Source organism: Homalodisca vitripennis, chromosome 3 (genome assembly GCF_021130785.1).
Source record: "Homalodisca vitripennis isolate AUS2020 chromosome 3, UT_GWSS_2.1, whole genome shotgun sequence".
NCBI lineage: Eukaryota > Metazoa > Arthropoda > Insecta > Hemiptera > Cicadellidae > Homalodisca > Homalodisca vitripennis.
The window spans coordinates 106,060,492-106,084,268 of record NC_060209.1 but is presented as its reverse complement, the minus strand read 5'-3'; the positions used below and the strand labels follow the sequence as shown (position 1 = coordinate 106,084,268).

Here is a 23,777-nt window from a genome sequence, read left to right as displayed (position 1 = left end):
AATTAGCCCACATTTGATGTTAAAGCCCATTGAACATTACTGTTTCACTTTAATCAGATCAACAGGTGTGCCTGAGGGTAATTTGTCATGTTCCATCAATATATTAAGCTAAGAATACCTTGAACATTATTACCAATCATAAATTTATAGAGAAAAGAATGATACGATTCATCTTTCACCTTCAGCCACAAACGTAATAGTAATGTAATGGACCAAAAAATACAAGATAATAATAATACGCCAAATAGGTTTCACTGAGGTTGCATGCAAAATTTCAAATTTATAAATAATTTAATTTTGAGATGTCATGAGGGCAGATAGACAGATATACAATCATATAGAACAGAAGTTGACACAAAAATTACGCTCAGGCAAAATCCATGGTTGGACATGCACCATCCTAGAACACCTATTTTTCTATCTTGAAATTAAATTTAATGGAAAATTCAAATTCTACGGAAAAATCTTTCTCAAATTGTTCTCTGGATACCTTGTCACATGATATATTCACATTTCTGTCAGTTAAATTATGCTTCATAGTGGTGTTCAAATAATCAAACAACACCAAAAAAAGTTGTCACTACCTCATGAGTAAGGGAGGGTACTACAACGCAAGAGTACGCTAAAATCAAATTTTGTCACTAACTTTCCACTCAACATATTTAAATGAAGCTTCATGCAAAATTTCAAGTTTATAGATTTTGTTTTCGGGATATCATGTGGACAGACAGACAAAATTTAAGTTTTTCCAGCCTTTTGAGTTATAGGCTTCACTATGGCTCAACCAAAATGTTTTGCTTCTTAAGGGAAGATATTTCTTTTGGAACCACCTGACTAAAGACTGAAGTTTTTGAGACAATGGCTGTATATTCTTAAGTATCAATTATGAGGACATAACATTATCTCAATTTTTCTATGGCTGATGACAACAAACATTGTAAAAATACACATAACAGATACGTGAGAAAGTCTATCAAAAGAAAATGTGAGAATAGAAATGAAATTATTGTTTTCAAGCAAGAAATCATCCAAGAATTTCTGGATGATGGTCTTCTTACCTGGGGAGTTGTGCAGCAGCAACTGAGTGCCAAGATTGGTCTGCCCACTGTTTTGTAGTTGCTGGAGCAGTTGGAGCTGCTGGGATGCTGCAATGTACGACTGCGAGTCAGTCTGAAACATAAAGGTAGTATTACTATTGATAGCCAACTTCTGAGCTACAAATTCTTTTGTAGTCTGGTTCCTGTCCTAGTTCAAAGTGTAAAATTGGGTTGAATTGAAAATAGTAGTGATGGACTTATCTGCTACCCCCCCCCCCCACACATGTGTGCACACATGCGCACTTAGAGTTTAACTCTGATAGAACTGTTTTTGTTTAGTTTCTAACATGTAACAAAAGTCCTCAATTTCTCTAGATGCATTTGGAGCTAAGGAATTCTCTTTAGTTAAATGCCTTGGCATAAAAGTTGATAGTGGACTGTCCTGGTCTCAACATGTCACTGTAGCAAGTTAAGTAGAACTTGTTTTTCTTTTAAGATATTACATTCATATATGGACCAGAAAGCATTGTTGGTGTGTATCATGGTTGTTTCTTTTCCCTTATGTTCTATGGAATAGACATTCCATATCTCTCACTGACTTCATGCAGGGATGTTCTCAGAGCATTTAAAATTTTTGTGTTTACTGGACTTTACATTGTTAAGTCTATTTTGTATGTCCTGAGGAACTCTCGGAACCTCCAGAACGTTAATGCGAATTACAGGTTTTCAATCTGGCAGGGCAATGACTGCCATATTCCCAGACATTGTCTAACTCTCTCCCAGGGTCTGGTGTCTCATGCACGATTTTTGTTCTTTAATAAGTTACCTTCTGAAGTAAAATCATGCCAAGGCAGACCATTTGAAAGCACATTAAAAAAGACCTAGTAGACATGAGTTTTATTTCCCTGGAAGAATTTTTGAACACCACATAGTTTTATTTACTATTAAGCACAATATGTTTTAGTTGTATTAAGAAGGATAATTAGCTTGTATCACAGTTTTAAAGTTGATGTATGAGATATACATGTAAAAAATGTAGCTTATAAGAAATAAATAATTTGAATTTTGAATTTGATGTCACCAGAAATTCTTAGTATCATTTAAAAATATCAACGTTGTAGATTAGAGTAATGTCTTTTGAATAATGTTATTCAATCACTTAAGTATCCAACACTCTGAGTTAAACTAAATAAATTATATGGTTTTAAAATCATAAAGAAATCAGAAGAGCAGATTGTTGACCAAGTCAGTGGCATCTGAAACCTTCATTCTTAATGTAGTTTGAAAATTTCTCAAACTGTTAGTATTTAGTGTGAGAATAAGTCTGCAATCGCATTACACAATTATCAGTACCTCTAATACCATAATTCTCTTCTTAGACCTCACTATCTCGAAAACCTTATGAATAAAATGTAGGCTTAGAGAAGTGTGTGTGACCTGTTGGTGAGTCATCTGTCTGCTGCCTGCCAGTCCTTTGTCTGCAAGTCACACGCTAGAGTACTGTACTTAACCTTTGGTTGTTTTTACTTATGCGAGTGACAATGAGTGCTCAAAGAAAGGTTAAAACATTTACTATCAGTGAGAAGTGTAATATAATTAAGTTAGCGACTGATGGATTGTATAAAGGGTAATGTTTACCAAATTACATAAAACTATTCTTAATTCGAAGAATAAAAGAAGCCCCTTGATATTTAACTGTAGTTCGAAGTTAGTTGGGTTCCAATCAATGGTTATCACAAACATCACTCCGATTATAGTTAGTAATCAGCGGATAACATTTAATTCATAATGCTATCTTGGTTTCATTTGTTATAGTACGAAAAAGAATCACATGAACGTGATCCAGGTGTCACTTTAACCATAGGTTTCTGCTAAACTCATAATGTGTTGCATGGTAAAAACTTATACTTAATAATCACAATTTACAGTTTTATTTGTCAAGTACAAAAATTTGTTGGATAAATCAAGTTTAATTAAAAGTAGTTGTGAAGTTTACTAGAGTAACTAGAAAAATGTACACAGTGGCCCTTAAAGAACATTGAATCAGAAGCATTAGTGAACGAGAGCAAGACAGAGCGATACAGAAACGGATGTGGCCGGAACTAACGACTGTAAGTAAACGGCCGCCAGGGCACTTCACACAGATTTATACACATTACAATTCACTACGGATAAATGGTGCAGAAATGTTCACTGGTAGTGCCTCGTCCAAGAGGAGACAAATATTCCCAAAAGTTACCACTGGGGGTATTGTGACACTCATTTGTTATTTTTATTACACATGAATGTGCTAATCAGGCTGTTTCAACTTTGGATCTGAATCAAGCCTGAGCTCTTTTACAGAAGTTGATATGATTAATGCCAACCATTGCGACAGCCAAGCACTTCTTTAGGACTTATGTGTAGGGGAAAAAGATTAGTTGCAACAAAAAATCTACATTTTGCTTACTTTAAAATTTTTACACATAAATAATTTTATGAAAAAAGTATTAATTTAAATACATTTGATTAGACAATTAAACAATAAACATAGACAATTAAGCCTGTTAAATGCAATCACAAGAGGAGCCTTTTTTCTATAAATCTTTAACATAATGTAAACGCATCTAACACATGAATATCATCATATAAATAAGGATAACTATGTTTTATTAAATATACTTGTACTTGAGTAGTGTACTGAATTAGATTTAGTTTCCTGATTCAGGATATGTTTTTTGTTTTTAATTTACTGATACAATATACAACCCTCCCCCATCTGAATGTAATCCTTGGAATAGCTCTATGCTCAGGGAAGTGAAATAAGCTAATGTAGCTACCAGAGTAGAAGACTAAAGAACTATAAGCACAGCTGTTTTGTACATGAAAGTTTGAAAAAACCACTGATCAAATATTGTCATCAGTGAGATGTAAAATGTTCTTATCAGCAATGACTCAATGCTTATGACTTTGGTTTTGAAATAACAGCAGTATTTTTGCCTGAATTAAATCTTTTAATTGCTTCTTTATACAGAACACCTGACACTAATGTAAATTGTTTTCTGATTTCATTAGAGCTATTTTTATTACATGTTAATAAAAAATACGGTGATAAAAAAATTATACTTTCAGCAGATTTCAATATAGATATTGGTAAAATAACCTCAGAATCACAGTCTTTCCTGAATTTGTTGAGATCATTTAATTTATATTGCTTGAATCACAACCCAACTAGGGGAGATGCAGTACTAGATAATATTGTTACAAATATTAGCAAAGATAATACAGAATGTCAGGTTATTGAACCACATTTGTCAGATCATGCAGCTGTGTTTGCAAAGCTGTATGGTCTATTTTTTGCAAATAAAGTTAGGCCTCATAATCCAAGCAATTTATATAAAAATATTAGAGATTTAACCCCTTACAACTATTTTAAACTTTAAAGACATGTTAGTTTTAAGAGACTGGAGGCAACTATATTGTATGTCCGATGTAGAAGAGGGTAGTGAATATTTTATTTCTGTTTTGACAAATTCTTATAACAAATGCTGTAGAATTAAACAGGTTAAATTAAAAAATCCTAACAGGCCAAGAATTAAATGGCTTACACCAGAACTGAAAAAAATGAAAGAATTCATCATTTTACTTTATGACAGATACAAGAACAGTAAGGGTACAATAAATGAAAGTAAACATAAAGAAGCATATACTGATGCAAAAAGAATTTACAAAAACAAAATAACTTTAGAAAAAAAACATGCCAATGAAAACTTTATTGCCAATGCTTCAAATAAATGTAAAGCCGCCTGGAATATAGTTAAAGCTCAATCAAATAATGGCAATGGTAGTAACAGCTCTAGTCAAGTTAGTGTTATTGATTCTGAAAGGTTTAATGATTATTTTGTTAATTTAGTAGGTAAGTTAGGTTTAAGTAGTTCTAATAGAAATGTAACTGAGAATCAAGCCATTGATTATGTAAATACATATGTCACAAATTGTTCTGAGGATGGAAAACATTTTAAATGGAAACCAATTAGACAAGTTGATATTTTAAAAAGTGTGCAAAATCTAAGTACATCTCGTAGTGAAGACTACTATGGGTTTTCAAACTTTATTGTTAAAGAAATTATTGAAATAATCTTAGAGCCCCTACATTTTCTTTTTAATAGGGTATTAGAGAAAGGTGTATATCCCAGTTCTTTTAAGATAGCTAAAGTTACTCCAATATTTAAAAAAGGAGACAAAAATGACCCATCAAGCTATCGACCAATATCTCTGGTTCCCATTTTTAGTAAATTATTGGAGTCTTGTATTAAGCAACAGTTAAGCGGCTATTTTACTGAAAATAGCCTCTTTTGTAATGAACAGTTTGGTTTCATACCGGGGGGAAATACAGTAAAAGCAGTAGAAAAACTTGTGGAACAAGTTATTTTTAATTTTGAGAACAAATTAATATCATCTGCTACTTTAATTGACTTGACAAAAGCTTTTGACTGTATCTCGCACAATTTATTAGTAAAAAAGCTGTTTGCATATGGAATACAGAATAAAGAACTTGATTTATTAGCATCTTACCTTAACGATAGAAAACAAATGGTGGTCCAGGGCAAAGAAAAATCAAGTTTTAAAGGTGTGAATGCAGGAGTCCCCCAAGGATCTGTCCTTGGACCATTTTTATTCATCATATCAATGAATGACATAGCTTTTAATTTACCTTGCCCATCAGTTTTATATGCTGATGATACTACACTTTTGAGCTGGAATAAAAGTTTGGATACACTGCTTGAGGACGAAACACAAGCCATAGAAACTGCATTAGAATGGTTTGAAGCAAACAACCTTGTTGTGAATAGTAACAAAACAGAAAAAATTATTTTTTCCTTGACTCACTATATTTATAAAGATGTAAAGCCTGTAAAACTGTTGGGACTTCACCTAGATAGTAGATTGAGCTGGGACCAACACATTCAAGAGTTATGCAAAAAATTATCTAGAGTCACATTTCTTTTACGTAAGCTTTTGAATTCTGTGACAACGAATATGCTAATTACTACCTATTATGCCTTATTCCATTCTCATCTTAGATATGGCATTACACTATGGGGCAATAGCTGTGGTTCTCAACAGGTTTTCATATGGCAAAAGAGAGCCCTAAGGGTAATAAAAAATGTCCCAGAAAGAGAGTCCTGTGAGCCTCTTTTTAAAGAACTACAGATAATGACTCTACCTAGCCTATACATTTACTGTTGCTTGGTTGATGTTAAAGGAACTCTAGAAACACTCAGGGTTAGACAAGAAGTTCACAGATATCCTACTAGGAAAAACCATATGATAGAAATGTTACCAATAAGATTAGAAAAAACTAGAAGTAGTCACTGTATTATGAAATTAAAGATGTTCAATAAACTGCCTCAAGAGGCATAGCATGTAACATTAAAAAGATTTAAGGCAGTTTTAAAACATTGGCTCAAAGATAAAGCGTTTTACTCTGTACAAAGTTATTTGGCCTGTGATATTAGTACCTTAAGATTTTAAAATTAGTGTAGTACCCCCTGTTTATTTATTTAATTGTTAATAATTTATCTATTACAATTTATCCTTTTGTAAATTTTTGTTATATCGTTGTTAAATTTTTAAATTTTAGCTGAATTAGAGCTAAGCCTGGTTGATGAAAGAATGTAATAATTGTTACCTGTAACATTGACTAAGCCCGCTAGACAAGTTTGTTAATGTACACAATATATAATAGTGGGATTTAAGCTTTAGCATAGAATGACTTTGTCGATTGCATATTTTATGTTTAAAGACAATAAACTTTCTCATTTCTCTCATTTCTCAATATATTGAAAATAAATAGTTATTTATATTGATTTTTGTATTCACTATGTTACTTGATTCAAATATTCATCTCACATCACAATGTAAGTATTCAAGATATTTTCCATTGATTACTGTAATCAATGGGAAATCCGTAAAACCAATTTTGAGAAAATCCTGACCATAAAGCTGACCTGTGGTATTGGTGCACATGATTGAGTCTTATAAACTCGTTGTACCAAAAATTGTATGTTTTTTTTTTTAAATTATTATTTCCATAAGCATACTTAATTTTGATACATTTAAAAGTTGATATTCTAGAATTATTTTAGTTTCAACCACTGATAACATAATCCTTTCAATTATTGTGAATTACTTGCAATTCTTAGAATGAAACTCATAGCTTTAATTTTAGATTTCTTTTCTCACATGTATAAACACTATAAATAAAAACTGCCTACCAGCCTTTAGTGAGTGGTGTTTTTAAGTCATTCATTTGTTTGCAATAATAAAAATTAAAACAAGATTTCAACTATGACATAATGAATAAAAACTATGTTGTATATTTAGGGTATTAAACTACTGTCATAAACTATTATACCTCATATCTGCCTGTAAAGTCTTGTGGCGCTAACGATTAGATATAGTCAGTACGCCTTACCCAGGTATCCTATATATACTATATAGGATACAAACAAACATAACATTTGTATAAAAGACAATATCCTGATTTAAATTTGATAATTATTGAACCACAAAAAGTACTTGCTATGCCGGGACTCAAACCCTGATCTCTCACTTGCCAGGTAGGTGTGTTATCCGATCATACGTTAGTTTGGTTATTTAAACATACATGTGACAGAAACAGCCAAATAAATTACAATTATATTATATACTGTATGTATAACAATAGAATAATGTGGGTTAATCTGAAAAATTCGTCTCTAAAGAATAATAAAATCATGGTTTTATAATATGAAACACTATTTTGTTAATAAATATGTATATTAATTGTAATGTACTAATTGGTTTTACATCTGAGTATTCATATAAAGATAATATTACATTCAGAAAAGACCCTGAGCTTACTTACCCCCAGCTGTTGGCCCATGGCGGTGTAGTAGGAGGGTTGTGATAAGGCATTGATGAGGTCCGACTGTAACTGCTGCATTCTCCGCTGGTCCTTTTCCTTAGGAGTATCAGCAAATTTGACCACCACCGGTGATGAGCACCCCTGCCACACACGTCAAGACATGTACACATGTACAAAGCATAGTTCTTTGTTTGAAGTTTGTTTTTGCAAGGATTGTCTTTGTTTTACTAATATTTCATGAACTTATTTACTATTAGATTAACAATTTTTGTCCTTTCCAAAATAATATTGGCGTTTGTGCGCATCATAAAACAAAATACTCAAGTCCTGTCATTATTATTTTGGTCTTTATTTACAAAAAAATGTATTTTAATTATTAAGTGGAAAATGCATCATCAAATAGTATACTATAACAAAAGTTGGATCGATAATATTTTAGTTGGCCATATTATAAGACCAAGTGAATTAATTAAATATTGTTTTAAAACCATTTTATATTTTATTCATAGTATACAAACAAAATGTATGTAATTTATCATTAGAATTGTTTACTTACTGTATACAGTGTTTTAATTTTTTTATGAAAGTAATTTTATGTTTGAAGACAATCATGGTACATTTTGGTATATTAAATAAATTTTTATTATACTTTTAGAAATGCAAATTTTAAATTAAATAAATATTTATAAAACAATATTTTTATTAAATTTAGTAAACTATAGACTATTACAAGAATTAATTTCGTTATTTGATTTTGGCTGTGTTTGTGAATTTCAATTTTATAATTTTTTATTATGCTTACTCTAATAGTTAATACAATAAAATACTAGAACTATGCAGTAACAGTAAAGTTGTTTTTAATTTATTAAACCGTAAAAAATATATAACAAATAATTTATTAAAGTTATTAAACTTTATGTTTTAATATTGGGTTTATCTAATAATATAAAATTTGGGGTTGCCTAAATATTTTTTACAGTTAGTGTCTTAATTTGTATATAAATTGATGGTTGACGAGCATTTAATAATAGACACAATGTAAATGACTTACAAAAAGCGGAAAATTACTTACAAAAATACAATAACAAATACATTTTTCATGCATAGAACAAAAAAGAAATTATAGTGCTGTGCAAATACGGTAGTCAAGGGTCCTAACAGAAGCCTCCTATGTTCCACCAGTTCCTGAGTTCCGGCCCTTCATTCCCGATGTTAGTAGAAGCCGGCGCAACACTAAAATAGTTAATCGACATCACACCTCACACATCATGATTGCGACTCGAGGTGATCTTAAGCGTATTTACAGGAATTGAACAGCCAAGTACTGTACAAGTACAAGAAACACAGACTGAGACACACAACTCTGATACTGTCACACAACTGGCAGTTCATGCATTGTTTCATCTTATCCATTCAGTAGCCACTTAATTCTTGTATAACGAAAAGTTGCAAAAATAATTTACTTAATTCCTTCTTATGATATGACTCTTCGACATATTAACCTTACAAATATAAAACAATCATAAATTCTTGGGCTACCCCATAATAATTATAAATAAGTTTCCATTATTTGGATGTTTTATAATATAATGATTAAATTGGATTACCTTCAAATATGCTGAATATTACAGTATAATTTAATAACATTACTTGTTAAGGTAAATACTGATAACTTTTATCATGAACTGGGATACTGTAATTCTTGGCTCTATCCAGTATAATTTAATAACATTACTTGTTAAGGTAAATACTGATAACTTTATCATGAACTGGGATACTGTAATTCTTGGCTCTATCCAGTATAATTTAATAACATTACTTGTTAAGTTAAATACTGATAACTTTATCATGAACTGGGATACTGTAATTCTTGGCTCTATCCAGTATAATTTAATAACATTACTTGTTAAGTTAAATACTGATAACTTTATCATGAACTGGGATACTGTAATTCTTGGCTCTATCCAGTATAATTTAATAACATTACTTGTTAAGTTAAATACTGATAACTTTATCATGAACTGGGATACTGTAATTCTTGGCTCTATCCAGTATAATTTAATAACATTACTTGTTAAGTTAAATACTGATAACTTTATCATGAACTGGGATACTGTAATTCTTGGCTCTATCCAGTATAATTTAATAACATTACTTGTTAAGTTAAATACTGATAACTTTATCATGAACTGGGATACTGTAATTCTTTGCTCTTGTACCACAGCCAAATTTTGCTCACAAGTATTTTGTAATTGTAATAATTTTTATATCTTACTATTAAATATTTATAATTGTTGATAAACCCATTATACACTGGTGCTCTATACTGAGTGAGACCAAACTATTCACCCTACTATTCTGCGCGATAAGGCGTCTGCTACAGTCAAAACTGTTAAACTACTGTACAATAATCGTCTAGCTGTAATACATATAGTTAAAACCTTCAATGCGACTCTTTACTGAGTGAGACCAAACTATTCACCCTACTATTCTGCGCGATAAGGCGTCTGCTACAGTCAAAACTGTTAAACTACTGTACAATAATCGTCTAGCTGTAATACATATAGTTAAAACCTTCAATGCGACTCTTTACTGAGTGAGACCAAACTATTCACCCTACTATTCTGCGCGATAAGGCGTCTGCTACAGTCAAAACTGTTAAACTACTGTACAATAATCGTCTAGCTGTAATTACATATAGTTAAAACCTTCAATGCGACTCTTTACTGAGTGAGACCAAACTATTCACCCTACTATTCTGCGCGATAAGGCGTCTGCTACAGTCAAAACTGTTAAACTACTGTACAATAATCGTCTAGCTGTAATACATATAGTTAAAACCTTCAATGCGACTCTAAACTGAGTGAGACCGACTACTAATTGCTGTTCTAAACGCTATTCCCTGAGGAACAGAATTATTATTACATATTTTTGTTTCCCCATTCGAAAATAATTTTGTAAAGACTATTATTTAAAATATAATTGGATCGTACTGAAACAATAACCTATTAAGTTTATAGATATTGAAATTTTCCAATTTAGTTGCACGACAAACCTAAAATTTTACAAAATACAAATACAAAATTTGAAGTCCTTACTTAAAATTGAACTTATTAGAATTTAATGTCTTTCCACTATGTAAAATTTAAATACTGTACCTGATCTTAATTCTGGTCTTTAAGAGAACTTAGACCACAGTGGGATAGAGTTATGATATTTTAAGGCTATGTTGGAGTACAGAATTTATGCTTACATAAAATATATTTTAAGGATGTCATTGAAACAGTATGCTTCGAATTTTAGTCAATTCACTCCAGTTTTGACCTGTCCTTAAACAAGAACAATTTATTTGATAAGAAAATAGTTACTTTAAAAATATTTGTAAATATGATTCATGTTATTATTATCTAACAAGAAAAATTATGGTTAACACGAATGAACATGAACAGTTTTCTTCTAACATAACTCGATCCCACGGTCAGTATGGAGGAAGAATATTGTCGCACTACTATATTGTATAGTTACTGCAGTGGGGAAGTTAGTCGTACCTCCATAGTGAAAGAATGGTGGATGACCTTTATGGCGTTGAGAGCGCACTGTCTTGTCATGTAAGTGACAAAGGCACAACCTTGACCAACAGAGAAACAGACACATACAGGACGAGATCAAACTGACACACAGACTCCGACACTGCTCGCCCACCAAAACTCTGTCTCAATACAGAGGTACATGAAAAATATTTCAACAAAGTTTCAATGTAGTTTTCATTATGGTGTAAAATGTTGTTTTAGTCTTTTTCCGGTACCACTGAACCATACATGATACAACATGTAAATATAATTTCTCTAGCATGGAAACATAAAATTGATGGTAATCTGTGAAGAATTGAAAATTCAATTGATGCGGATACCTTTAATGTGAGTGTCAGTGTGTTCTCGATGCAGGACAATGTTCCTAGGTATCAGTAATGTACTATATAACCATGTGGAATGGTTGGTGTGGAGATAGGCTCTCAATGCTAAATAGTATGATATAGGCTCTTCCATGGCATACACTATATGCATATTGAAATTTGAGTATTCTTTTTCGAGTATTGATATGTTTTTATTTATTGCTAATTTCTTTACATTTACCTATTTTATTTTTTTAATACCAAATTTTAAGAACAATATTTATGTTCATGTTTTACTTAGCTGATGATTTTGTGTGTGTTTATATATATATATATATATATATATATATATATATATATATATATATATATATATATATATATAAAACAACTATATCAATAGTATTCATTAAAAAAGTAAAGTGTGAGAACTAGGTTTTACGATTGGAGATAAATTAAATTTTATCCTTAAGTAAGCTAATTAGGATTTGTATATCATAAGTAACATTCTATTAAAATTTCAATGGTATGAGATAATTAAATCAATTTACATTGCTATTTAAAAAAACCTATTTTAGCGTAGACTACAAAATAACAGGTACTGTACTGAGTTGTAAAAATAAATAAAAAATACCATTAAACAAGTTAAAACTGTAAAAAAGCGTTGAAAATGGAAATGATACAGAATAGAGAAGGAATAAAAGAAAGACTTTGACATATTTGTAAATCTAAAAAACATAAGCAAGATATCATGCAATAGAGTGTAATGGCATGAGGTGAACAAACAAAAATACACAAACAACATAAACTGCACCAATACTGACACAAAACAATCTTATGGAATTTAAAATTGGAAACAGTGATTTGGATTGATAAGTTAATTTCAAATATGAATCAAAATTTTCCTATTTTATCTGTAATATGGGCTGAAACAGTCAAGAACTAACCAACATCATTCTGGAGCTCAGAAAGCAATGTCCGAATCTGTGTGTTTTGCAAAGAATGAAGGTAAACAACTGTATAACTGTAATGACAAAACAACATTTAGGGAAACATAAACAAACATGGTTTAGTAAAGCGTAACATAAATGCAATGAATGAAATAACAATTAACAATTAAAACAAAAAGTTTAGGGCACTGCAATTAATAAACTAGGAGTATGTAATAACTTGACCACATTATTATAACTGTTTGAATAAACCGTTAAAGAGCTTTTCAATGTTAATTTAGCAAAGGTCAGGTGTTTGTTATTTGAAACTCGTAGTTTACATGATTACATAGAAACAATGTCATTATATTGTTTAATACTTCATTCCTTAATATAAGTAAAAAATTCTATCAAATACATACTAATGATGCTTAACAAATGGAAAAACATTTTATATAACAGGAAAGATTACAATTTTTACATATTCATTTATTTTTATAAAAATGTACACCAGGTAAAACATAACTCAACAAACTGAAGTATAATTTGATTATTTAATATAAAAATGTTGTGTGGTTACAAAATAAAAGACATTAAGTAACACCTAAAAACTTATATTGTTCGAACCAAGTAACATAAAGTGTACTTAAATTTTAAAGCCACAATAGTGCGTAACTATAATACAGACATAAAAATTGAAAATAAATTCATATATATATATATATATACGAGAGTAGAGACAAAACATTTTAAATCATATTTACTGTAGATAATTAAAAAGACTTATTTATTTAAGAATAATTAATGAAGATATGCCAATTAAAAAATTAAGTACAGTACTCCTAAAATTTAGTTTACTTTAGAAATTTTTGAACTTTTTAAAAGGTGACATGTTTGGAATAAATTATTCACTAATTATATAACAAACCAGATCAAAATAGCTTCCAAAGTCATGAGAAAAATGTCTCTGGCCTTCCCCACCTTGCTACTGCCAAGCTTTCTCACCTTTACTCTGACCATTGTTGTCTCTGAGCACCGTACACTCCTCTATGTGTCCGAACTGCTCGAACATCCCTCTCACGTCCACTTCCGTGCATCTCTTGGACAACATGCCAACGAACAACTTCCGCTCTGCAACACACAACAGAAACTGTCTTTAGTATTGGAATGATTTCTAAGTAAACACAGTTGATACTAGCACCTACACACTTCTCAAACACACCTCTCACGTCCAGTTCCGTGCACCCCACCTCTGAAAATAGACGTTTCCTCTGCAGCAACTGATTTTATCAATCTACTGCATCTACAAGTATTGCAATGGTCAAGCAAAGTAATGTGCACCCAGTTTCGTTGTTCTTTGTTCACAGTCAGTTATGTTATATTATGTAACGTTTTCACTAGGTGTTTAACATGTTTCACAAACTCATGTTTCATTACACTTAATATTTTTTAAGTTTTCTATAACAAGCACCCTTTTCTCCCAGGGATGAATGCTGTATTCGATGTTTTTGTAGATGTAGCACTTGTTTGAAATGTATTGACTAATTATGATCTAATTCTGAAAATTGGGGATTAAAATATGTGTCTTGCAAGTTTTATAAATGTAGGTACATGTTATGATTAGGGATGTTTAGTTGTAGATCTCCAAAGATTTAGTTGTAATAATTAATACCTAAATCCTACCCTAATATATTGATCAATAGAAAAGTCAAAGGAGAGTAGACAAGCAAACATCTAATACAAAAAGATTCTATTCTCCACAAACACTAGCATATCCATGAACATCGTGATAGTTGTTCAGCGACACTAATTACTGTATAACTACTTCATGGCTAAATAATTCTTCTGGAGACGTCTAAATACTAAATTTATTTCCATAAAATTAACCACCAAGTTGAACAAGTGCTCACCTTTTACACGCAACGACGATTATTGACTTTAGACTTTGATTTGGTAGGAATCGACTTATGTGTACCTAGGGAACATAATGTTCGGTTCGTGTACTATCAACAAATTAATCTGTTTAGGTATGTAATCAACAGTGTATTTATTTATTTGTGTAGAATAGTAATAACAACTATAATTTTGTACATTTGTATGAATACTATCATAGTGCTAACTTATAACAGGTTCTATGCGCTATGCTTCTTGTATTGATATTTACAATCTTGAATAATTTGTTCATTGATATAAAAATAACCGACATAGAGATAGGTAGTCTGGACACCTTACATGACACAAAACATCCATTTTACCAGCATGAGCTTCCCTTTACTGTAAATAGGATGTAAACTAATGAACTATAATGGGATCCAGTCCAGATATATTCTACCCTTAGTCAAGTGAGAGACACCCTACATACTTGACACATGTATTAACTTACTAATTACACGTGCTCCCTCCGTATCGGATAGTAAAATTAGACTTCAACTAGACCAATGACAAACCCACAGTTAGATGTCTCACTGACCAGTCAACAGACTTCGCTAGTTTGCACTAATTCCGTTATTATAGTACTGGGCCAGGCCGTCGGATCGCGCTGTGAAAAGTAGTTCCAGCAAGACTTCTGTGTTTCCTCTCTTCTGTTCACATGAGAAGATATTCAATTTCTAAACCCTATCTCAGCTCGTTACGCTAGACTCGAAAGCAAATTTTCTTCACAGGAGCATTTTTGCTAGGATTCAGAGTTACAGCACACATGGTTTTTGTGGCAATTATAGATTTCCTCATTTCGTTACACTCCAACAAGATAGGGAGGTAAATGGACGTAGTAGTCATAAATAAATAAATTTAAGGATTTAGAATAATCATACTATTACTTGAAGCATAGATACGTTTAAGGTGTTTTAAAACGTTTGTCCCATTTCCACAATTATAACGACCTAAAGTAGAGCTAATGTTTCCATTTTACCGTATTTACAATTGTAAATCCGACTGATTGGTTGTAAGCAAGCACTCTTGCTTTATTCGTGTATTCTTACACAGTGATTTGTTACTGAAAATGATGTACTTACATTTTGACGGAGTTGATAAATACTCAGAGATAAATATAACAACAGCAATTTCCCGAACAGAATAAGAGAAAGAGTATTAGAGAAGTTGATGTCTGAAGGTAAAAAGTTGGCCATTGTTATGCAAACAAGTTAACGGTGGTTCGGTCCCCAACTTTTATCGAAAACTGTGACTACAACTCTCCCAAGCCCGCAGGGAGAGGGGTGAGGGGAGGTGAATGGAGATGGATAAGAGCCTTTAACTTAATTTGGTCGTTCCGCAGCTATTTACAGTTGTTATAGACGTCTGTAACAGTTGCGTACACAGTATTCGAGTTTGAGAGGTCGAAATAAACGATCCCACGATAAACGCCACGAAACAGCTTTGTATTAGGTCGCCAGTCCTGTAAAGGAAACTTTTTGTTTCACGACAATAATTATATATAAGAAGTTCAACAGTACTCCTATGTTCTTTATCTTGTGAAATATCGCAGTTTTGTTCATTCCATTAGAGTTCAGAATGTGTTTTATAAGAATGAAACAATGGTCTTGAAGATAACATGCTTAATGTGTTATTAATACAGAAATTCCTGAATGTGCTACAGTGTCTAATAGAACAAGAAGTTATAACACAGTTTTAGCAAAATTTATGCATTGGAATTCAAGAGATTAAAAAATATTGTTGTTATCTGCATATTTATTTTGCAAATAATTATCTAAATGTGTTCATCAGTGATAAGCTTATCAGTTACAAGCGAAAAAGGATTGCTAATAGATTAATTGGACCGATAGAGCTGGCTGGACTCAGCCCGCTCAATTGTCCATGACACAATTCGAAATATCCAGTGTAGGTGATGGATAATTAATTATTAATTTGTCTACCATTCCTATGTTCACTTTCGAATTGTGGAAAGCCACCCTAGCCACTCCGCAAGCCAGCCTCTCTGTTCTTCTAGTCCTTCATTTCGAGCACTACAGTAATTTGATAACAAATTATAGATTTGGGCAAGAAGAAACAAAAGAAGATCGAGTTTTCTGAATAAACATAATCCTACACTGCAATGTTTAACACGTAATTCTTGAAGAAAATCATGTACTAAATAATTTTTCAACACCTTGCAAAGTAAGTTTTAGTTTGGGTTCTCGGATTTCATTTTATTACTTAAATTCCTGAGTTAGCCTTAGTACATACGAGCGCAATTATGAAATATATTTTATTGTATGATTAAGATTGTAAAATATGTATGTATCTTTTTCAGGGGTTTTTTCATTTCCAACATGTGTAGGATGAGGTATTATTGTTCCCACCCTCAACCTCCTAATAAGATCCTTAATTTCATTATGAGATTGCGAACTAAAATGTATTTATACATTATAATACGTGGAGTTATTTATCTGACTGACGATAGGTCTTTCTATTTACACAAACATGTGATCAGGAACACATTGATTTTTCTGATTCTTTATTTTTCAGAGGAACTAGTTGAAGCGAGACGACTACATATTTCAGAATAACTTTCTAATTTTCTTACCTTCAAAATAAAAATATAAACAGGAATCGACAAATCACAAACATAATGCGAGAATAAACAGTATAAATATCCACAACAAACTAAAAATATAACCCAAATTTCCGGGAAATAAGAAGACTTGTGGTTGGTGTCATATCTACAAGCATTTATGACTCTCATTTCAGGAGCAAACGCGTGAGAACGTGTGCGAGACGGGCTCGGCAAAGCTGGGAAAGTAGAAAATTAATGTTTCAATTTAAAATTATGGAGGCGAAATGCTTTTATTAAAACACAAAAGCTATCGGAGAGTTGGAAGATGTTTTCATTGTTTTTCACAGTACCATTATACTCTACAATCGTTATTATGTGTATCGAAAATGTTGCACTAGAGATAACCAATCACTACAGCAACGATTATTAATTTAAAAATAATACCCATTGATAAATAATCGGGTTCCATACATAAATAGCAATGACTCAAAAATATTCTTAACCCTTAATAATATGGCTTTTTGACCCAAGTGAACTTCTTCCCTTTAATACGTCAAATTAACATAAGCAAAAAAAACTGTGAATCTGTGTATTCTCTTATCCTTTTAGATTACATTGGAGATGCCTTACTTACACCGTTATGTCTTACACGGTTTATTTACTAGAACCTGTGGGGGTCCTTTTGACCTCACCATGGTAGTTGCGTTTTTGTTTATACTTCATTTATTTCGGGTGGAATTTTGAAGGAAACCCTAAACTTATTGGTTCAGAGAACACAGAATGGAAGAAGAGAATTTAAAAAGTGAGTCCAATGAAATAGAGAGACAATTAAATGAAAGTATATGAGCATAACACTAACAGTTAGTGAGTAGTCATGATTCGCACTATATTATTTTCTTCTGACGAAGATTATGAACTTCAATAACTATCTCAACCAGTATCAAACATTTGTGCACCTGCTTGTTCTCTTGGCCGAAGAAACAAAAAAATGATCAAGGACAGCATAACTCCTTTCTAGTCATCAGTTAGTTTGGTCGTGAGCGAAATCTCAATTTGTTTAGAAAACTTCTAGGTCTAAAAGGTTATAAATGGAAGATAAGCAAAAAACTGCTATTGAAGCCTGGCATTTGTATGTGAATTACAATTGCTCCAGAACGTTCACACAGTGAAAAAAATAACGAGGATGGCAATAAAATACGAGCCTCTACCTTCGAAACGAACACCGAAAAGGAGCATATGCCATTTAAGCTTTTGAAACAAGGACAAAATATATTCAGTAAAATGTTCCAAGTGTTCAGGTAGTGTTTGTATGGAATACAGCTATATTGGTTTGTGTCAGCTGCAAACAAAAAGGACAAAGTGAAGTTGAGTGGAAGGTGCATTAACTTTTAGTGCAAGATTATTTTACATGATACTATGTTATATAGTGTATAATTTTATATATTGAACCTTTTCAGATTACAAAATCACAAAAAGCGTTTATTTATTTTATAAAATAAGTACATAAATTTATAAAAGTATATTCATTTTTCATTACATTAAATAAGTTCAAATTATTTCAGTTTTTATTTATAAAAAGAAATAATTACTATTTTGATAAATAGATACAATCAATTACTATATTTATTAAGGCATAGATAACATGGCATGTTGAAAGTAAAATTAAAGTTTCTTTGAACCATTATACACATTTTTGTGTTCAAAATCCCAAAATCTTTGGGGTTAAAACAGATCAACCATGGTAATTAAGGATTAAGCTAATAAACAGAATGGTTGTTGGGACCAATGTGTCTACGATTCATCTGGTACTAAAAAAACTTATACAATCCTATATAAATGTGTAAATCCTTTATATCGTGATTTTTATTGACGGAAAGTATGAACATTTGTTAAATAAATGTCTCTGTTGTAAGGAAAACGAGGCGAAATATGGAAGATAAATTAAAAGGATTTTTCGCAATCCTAGAAATAAATGTATTGTATGTATAAAATATGCGTTAAAGAAATATCTGAAGTTAGCAAGTGAGACATTCTCTGTTTGCACTGTTTGCACTCAAGTGCACTAAATCTCTGTTTAAAGTCTTTTCCAAGAGCTCAAGGGAAAGTTATCTACTAAATCTAATATCCATAGAAGCAGAGAGTCAAGCTTAGACCGACCAGCCCCGGGCACTGTGAGCAGGTTATAGTTGTTTCTCCAATTCCACGACATCCTTAACCTCCCTTATCAGTAATAGTTTGGTCTTCCCTTGCTAATTGACCGCTTATCCGCACGGATATCCCTCTTATGCTATCCCTTATCAGCATCTGTAATCAGTTCGGCTGTTCAACTGAACGATAAGAACTGTTCTATATCTGCTATTTGACAGCAAATGTTGTTTGCAGCGAAGAGATTCTTCACTGGCGGCCATCATTTATTAGCATCATAAGATCAATGTTAAAATTTAATAATTTTAGCCACTTTATTTGTGGAACTACGGTAGATATCACATTTTTAGGTATACGCGTCCATATTCTTGTTACTTTCTTCGATAGTTTATCTGATATTCAGAAAACACTTCAAACGTCTTTGGACTTCGTCATTTTAAAATTAAAAAGGAATACGCTTTACAAGAAAAGCTAAAAAAAGTTTGGATGCATATGAATAAAAAATAAAAAAAGAACATAATTCTAAGACCAAAAGTGAGGACGTGTACAAGTGTTTTAAGCTATTGTTATTATGGGATAAAACTGAACAGAACGCTTTTGTGATCTCAACTATTCATCACTATTTGTTTGATATCAATAACCCACAGCTGAATTTACTAGCGTTTATCAATACAGTATTATACGCCATGCCCTATACTTTGCCATACAAATAACACACTTTTAATAGGGGGAACGCAGTTTCATTTAAATTAATGTATTTTAGAGAAAGCGTTTCACACACTTAACATAGTTGTGTAAAGTTATTGCGAAATGTAATTTATTTAACACACATAGCCTCTTTCTAAAATTTGAGACCGAGATAATTACTACTCAATATTATAAATTTGCTTAGCGGTACAGTTATGATTTTAACGAAAATATTGAACAGTAAGCATAAGTACGGACAACGAGAGGAAGGTGTATTGGTGTAAGGAGGATTAGGACATTGTTTCACAATCCTGGCCAGACAGGATGGGTCTTGCCCGGAAACGGAAGATAAGCCTAAAATATCTCCCTCCTCCCCTCCTCCTCCGCCCTTAAGTAAACAATCCAGGGAACATTCCAGCCAGAGATGCGTCTCCGGAAGAGATTACAGTTTTTTTAAATTTGGCTACTAGGCATTTACGAGAAGAACACATTTTTGTAATCAAACAAAATAATTGAAATATAAGAAATAAAAGTAAATACTATCAGTCCAATTAATTTAATTTGGAAAAATTATTAAACAATGTTTGGCAATTTTTAGTGTACACGTGGCTATAAGTTTAAACTGTCACTCCGTTTTCAACAGGGACCATATTATTGAATGAGCGTTAGCGAAGCCTATTCGTGAGGCTGGAACAATATCATTTTCCTATGTCTGTCAGCATGAATCTCGAAAACAACTGACCTACATAGGCTTGAAAAGTTGTATGAATCTTCATTTTTATATGAAAAACATTCAATGATGGTGAATATCACTCAATGGGATTTGGCAGAGCGTTAACGAATATTTTTACATTGGTCTTATGATCAACCATGATGGCAACGAGAAAGCACCAGAATAAATTTGCAAAAAAATTGTACAATCACATGTGATTGTACATTTTTTTGGTGGCATTTCAACATGTGGCATTATAATTCATGATTGTAGGACAGTTAGTCCACGCCGATGCCTGTGGACTAACTGTCCTACTTTTCAAAACTGACCTGGCCGTGCATTAGTTTTTCTACCTGCACTTATTCTTTATTCTGGTCAGTGATGCTTCCACTACATTCGCACAGCGTACTGCTGAAGCAGTAAATATTAACAACAGTTTACTCAAGCTATCACATATGAAGTGGATTACTAATAGGGATTATATCTTAAAACGAATTCCATATAGCATTATATTACTATCTGATTAATTTGGCATTGTCCTATTGAATCAAACCCTATTAGTTTTATTCCCCTTTAAAGTAAACCGTTAACCGTTAAAAGTTTTAAAATTTGGTGTTTAGTTAATAAAAAAGCCCTAGTTAATATTGCTTTGTTTTCTCGAACAAGGTACATACAAACTTCTGAGAAGCCTACTTCTGTCAAAAGTCAAATAAACTATGCGTTTTATAACTATATAAGAGTTAAATAGTACATTCCTTTGATGTCTGCATACAGTACTCATCATGCATACTCAATATTTACTAAAGTGTACAGTTAAAGTAGACTTTTAATCAAACTTTTAGTTTTCTTATCTAAATATTTGTCATACTTGTGCTCAACAGTGGTCGCAAAAAAGTTTGAAATAAGAAGTGTTGTTATTATCAAGCTTACTCTATGCTTTCACGACTAAATGTAAGGTAATTTATGATTGTGTTACTATAAAACAATGTTTACACAGAACACTTGACTAAAGTTAACAGGCTCTTATACTATTATATAAATGTCTTGTTCTCTTTACCTGATTTTTCTGTGCATTCTTACGATATTTTAACCGTTGTTCTCCTAGTCGGAGCAAAAACGTATCCATTAAAGCAATAATCGTTACAGCCATTCTTAAGTTAGAAATGGCGTAACTAACCTGACTTTATTTTATGTATATAATTTTGTTTCTTTCTTTTTGCAGCTGTCTTATGTAGTGTACTGAAAACTATTTAGCAGATATAGAGTTTAGATCTCGAAACATCCATTCAAGTGCTGCAGTGTGAGTACGACGATCCCTTGTCAACCCGTCGTCATAAGAAACCCGTGAGTCGGACAGTGGGTCCCAGGCCGGGACCGTGGACCCACTGTCCACCCCTTAAGAAGTAGGTAAGAAATGCTTCCGGCAGTTTTATGACGTGGTCCGTTTACCGTAATTCATAGAGGTGAATGAAAAATAATTAGAGTGGAAAGTCAACGTTGTAAATTAGTGACATGATTTGATTTCAGGGCACTCGGGTTGTAGAAATGCTACCTAGCTTACTGAAACTTTTCAACATTGTATTATTCAAAAAGTTTGATATGAAAGAACCCTAACTTAATGAACAAATATGTGAATGTATCTGCGGCAAGACATCTCGAGAAAGATCTCATCTGTAAACTTTTAATTTGCATGAAACTTCTTTCTACGTAAGAACGAGTTTTAAGATAGTGCATGTGTGACCATGTAATTTGGCTGAGCATTATTGAATACTGTCATTCAAAAGGCTAACACAATTTCTCATTAGCCTGTCGAGGGGATGTAACATTTTCTTTTCTGTATGACTAGCTGTATGTTTATCCATATCAAAAAGGACATCACAAGAATGAAATGAGCTGTAGATTTGAAAGTTTGCTAGCAAGTCAGCGAAGCCTTACTCATACTTTGTATGAGTAGAAAATTCAATCTCAAAATTCTGGCAGTATGAACAATAATACAAACTATTTATTTTAATACCTATATCCAGAACAAAATTAAATTTACCAATTTCTCATAGTGTGGATGAATAATATAAAGGTAAGTGCTTGTTATTTTTCATCATGTTTTTGCAGTACAACAATAGTTTTCATAGTATTTAACAACAAGGTTGAATATCTTTAGAACTGAACAAAGTTAGAGCTTAATGAAACAAATATTCATATAAGCTTTTAGCTTAAACTAAAACAAGAAAGTTGAACGTGTTAAATGGTTCATAATTATGTTCATAAATTTCGTATTTCTTATTTTAATTCCTCCAGCTTTTAGATTAGTAATTTTATTCAACATATAAAGTCAGATATGTTAATTATTTTATTTATAAGTCAAATTATTAGCTATTTCAAAATATACAGCACGAGGACAGAAAAATTATGAATTTTTACAACGTACTCGAAACTTGAGAAAATATCCATTAAATTTCCTGATAGTATTCTGCTTTGAGTACTTTTAACGATGGTTGATTCGGAGGCAGATTGATTACCAAGGTACACAAGCAAAATGGCGGGAGGAACATAAAAATTATTGAAAGGGTAGACCTGTATCACATTCATAATACCACACATCGTTACAAAATCAAAATACGTTGTTAAAATATTTGCATTGCAACGTCTTAGCGTTCCCAGCTGTTGCTTCACGGAATTTCGTTTCTTTAAAGTAATATAAACATTACTTTCATTCGTGATTTTGAGCTTCATTATCAATCTACAACTGAACAAAATACGTAGTATTTGTGTTTAGTTACATGTTCATAAAATTAAACATTATATTAACCTGTACTTCTCACAGGACTGCTGGAGTTGCCCTTTGTTAACCGAGACCTACTTGGTACACTGTGGTGTAATTAGTATACAAGTAATAAGTGCTAAAGCACACACCACGTGACAAAACGGTCCATGCTTTGGAGAGCTCTTCAGTAATAAGTGTATGCTAACAGTACCGGGTCCATTTAGAAGAAATGT

At 32.0% G+C, this 23,777-nt stretch overlaps 1 protein-coding gene across 14 annotated transcripts in view; it reads right to left on the bottom strand.

Annotated features, from left to right (window-relative positions):
• The window catches only part of LOC124357269 (CUGBP Elav-like family member 1), a 1,015,984-nt gene that overhangs the window by 35,137 nt on the left and 957,070 nt on the right, over window positions 1-23,777 (bottom strand). For all 14 annotated transcript variants that reach the window (XM_046808844.1, XM_046808846.1, XM_046808854.1 and 11 more), the window contains 4 exons: window positions 13,753-13,878; window positions 11,475-11,554; window positions 7,927-8,067; window positions 1,059-1,170 (listed from right to left, as the gene is read on the bottom strand). In XM_046808844.1, the coding sequence (XP_046664800.1) occupies window positions 1,059-1,170; window positions 7,927-8,067; window positions 11,475-11,554; window positions 13,753-13,878 (459 nt within the window). The remainder of the gene's footprint in view (window positions 1-1,058; window positions 1,171-7,926; window positions 8,068-11,474; window positions 11,555-13,752; window positions 13,879-23,777) is intronic.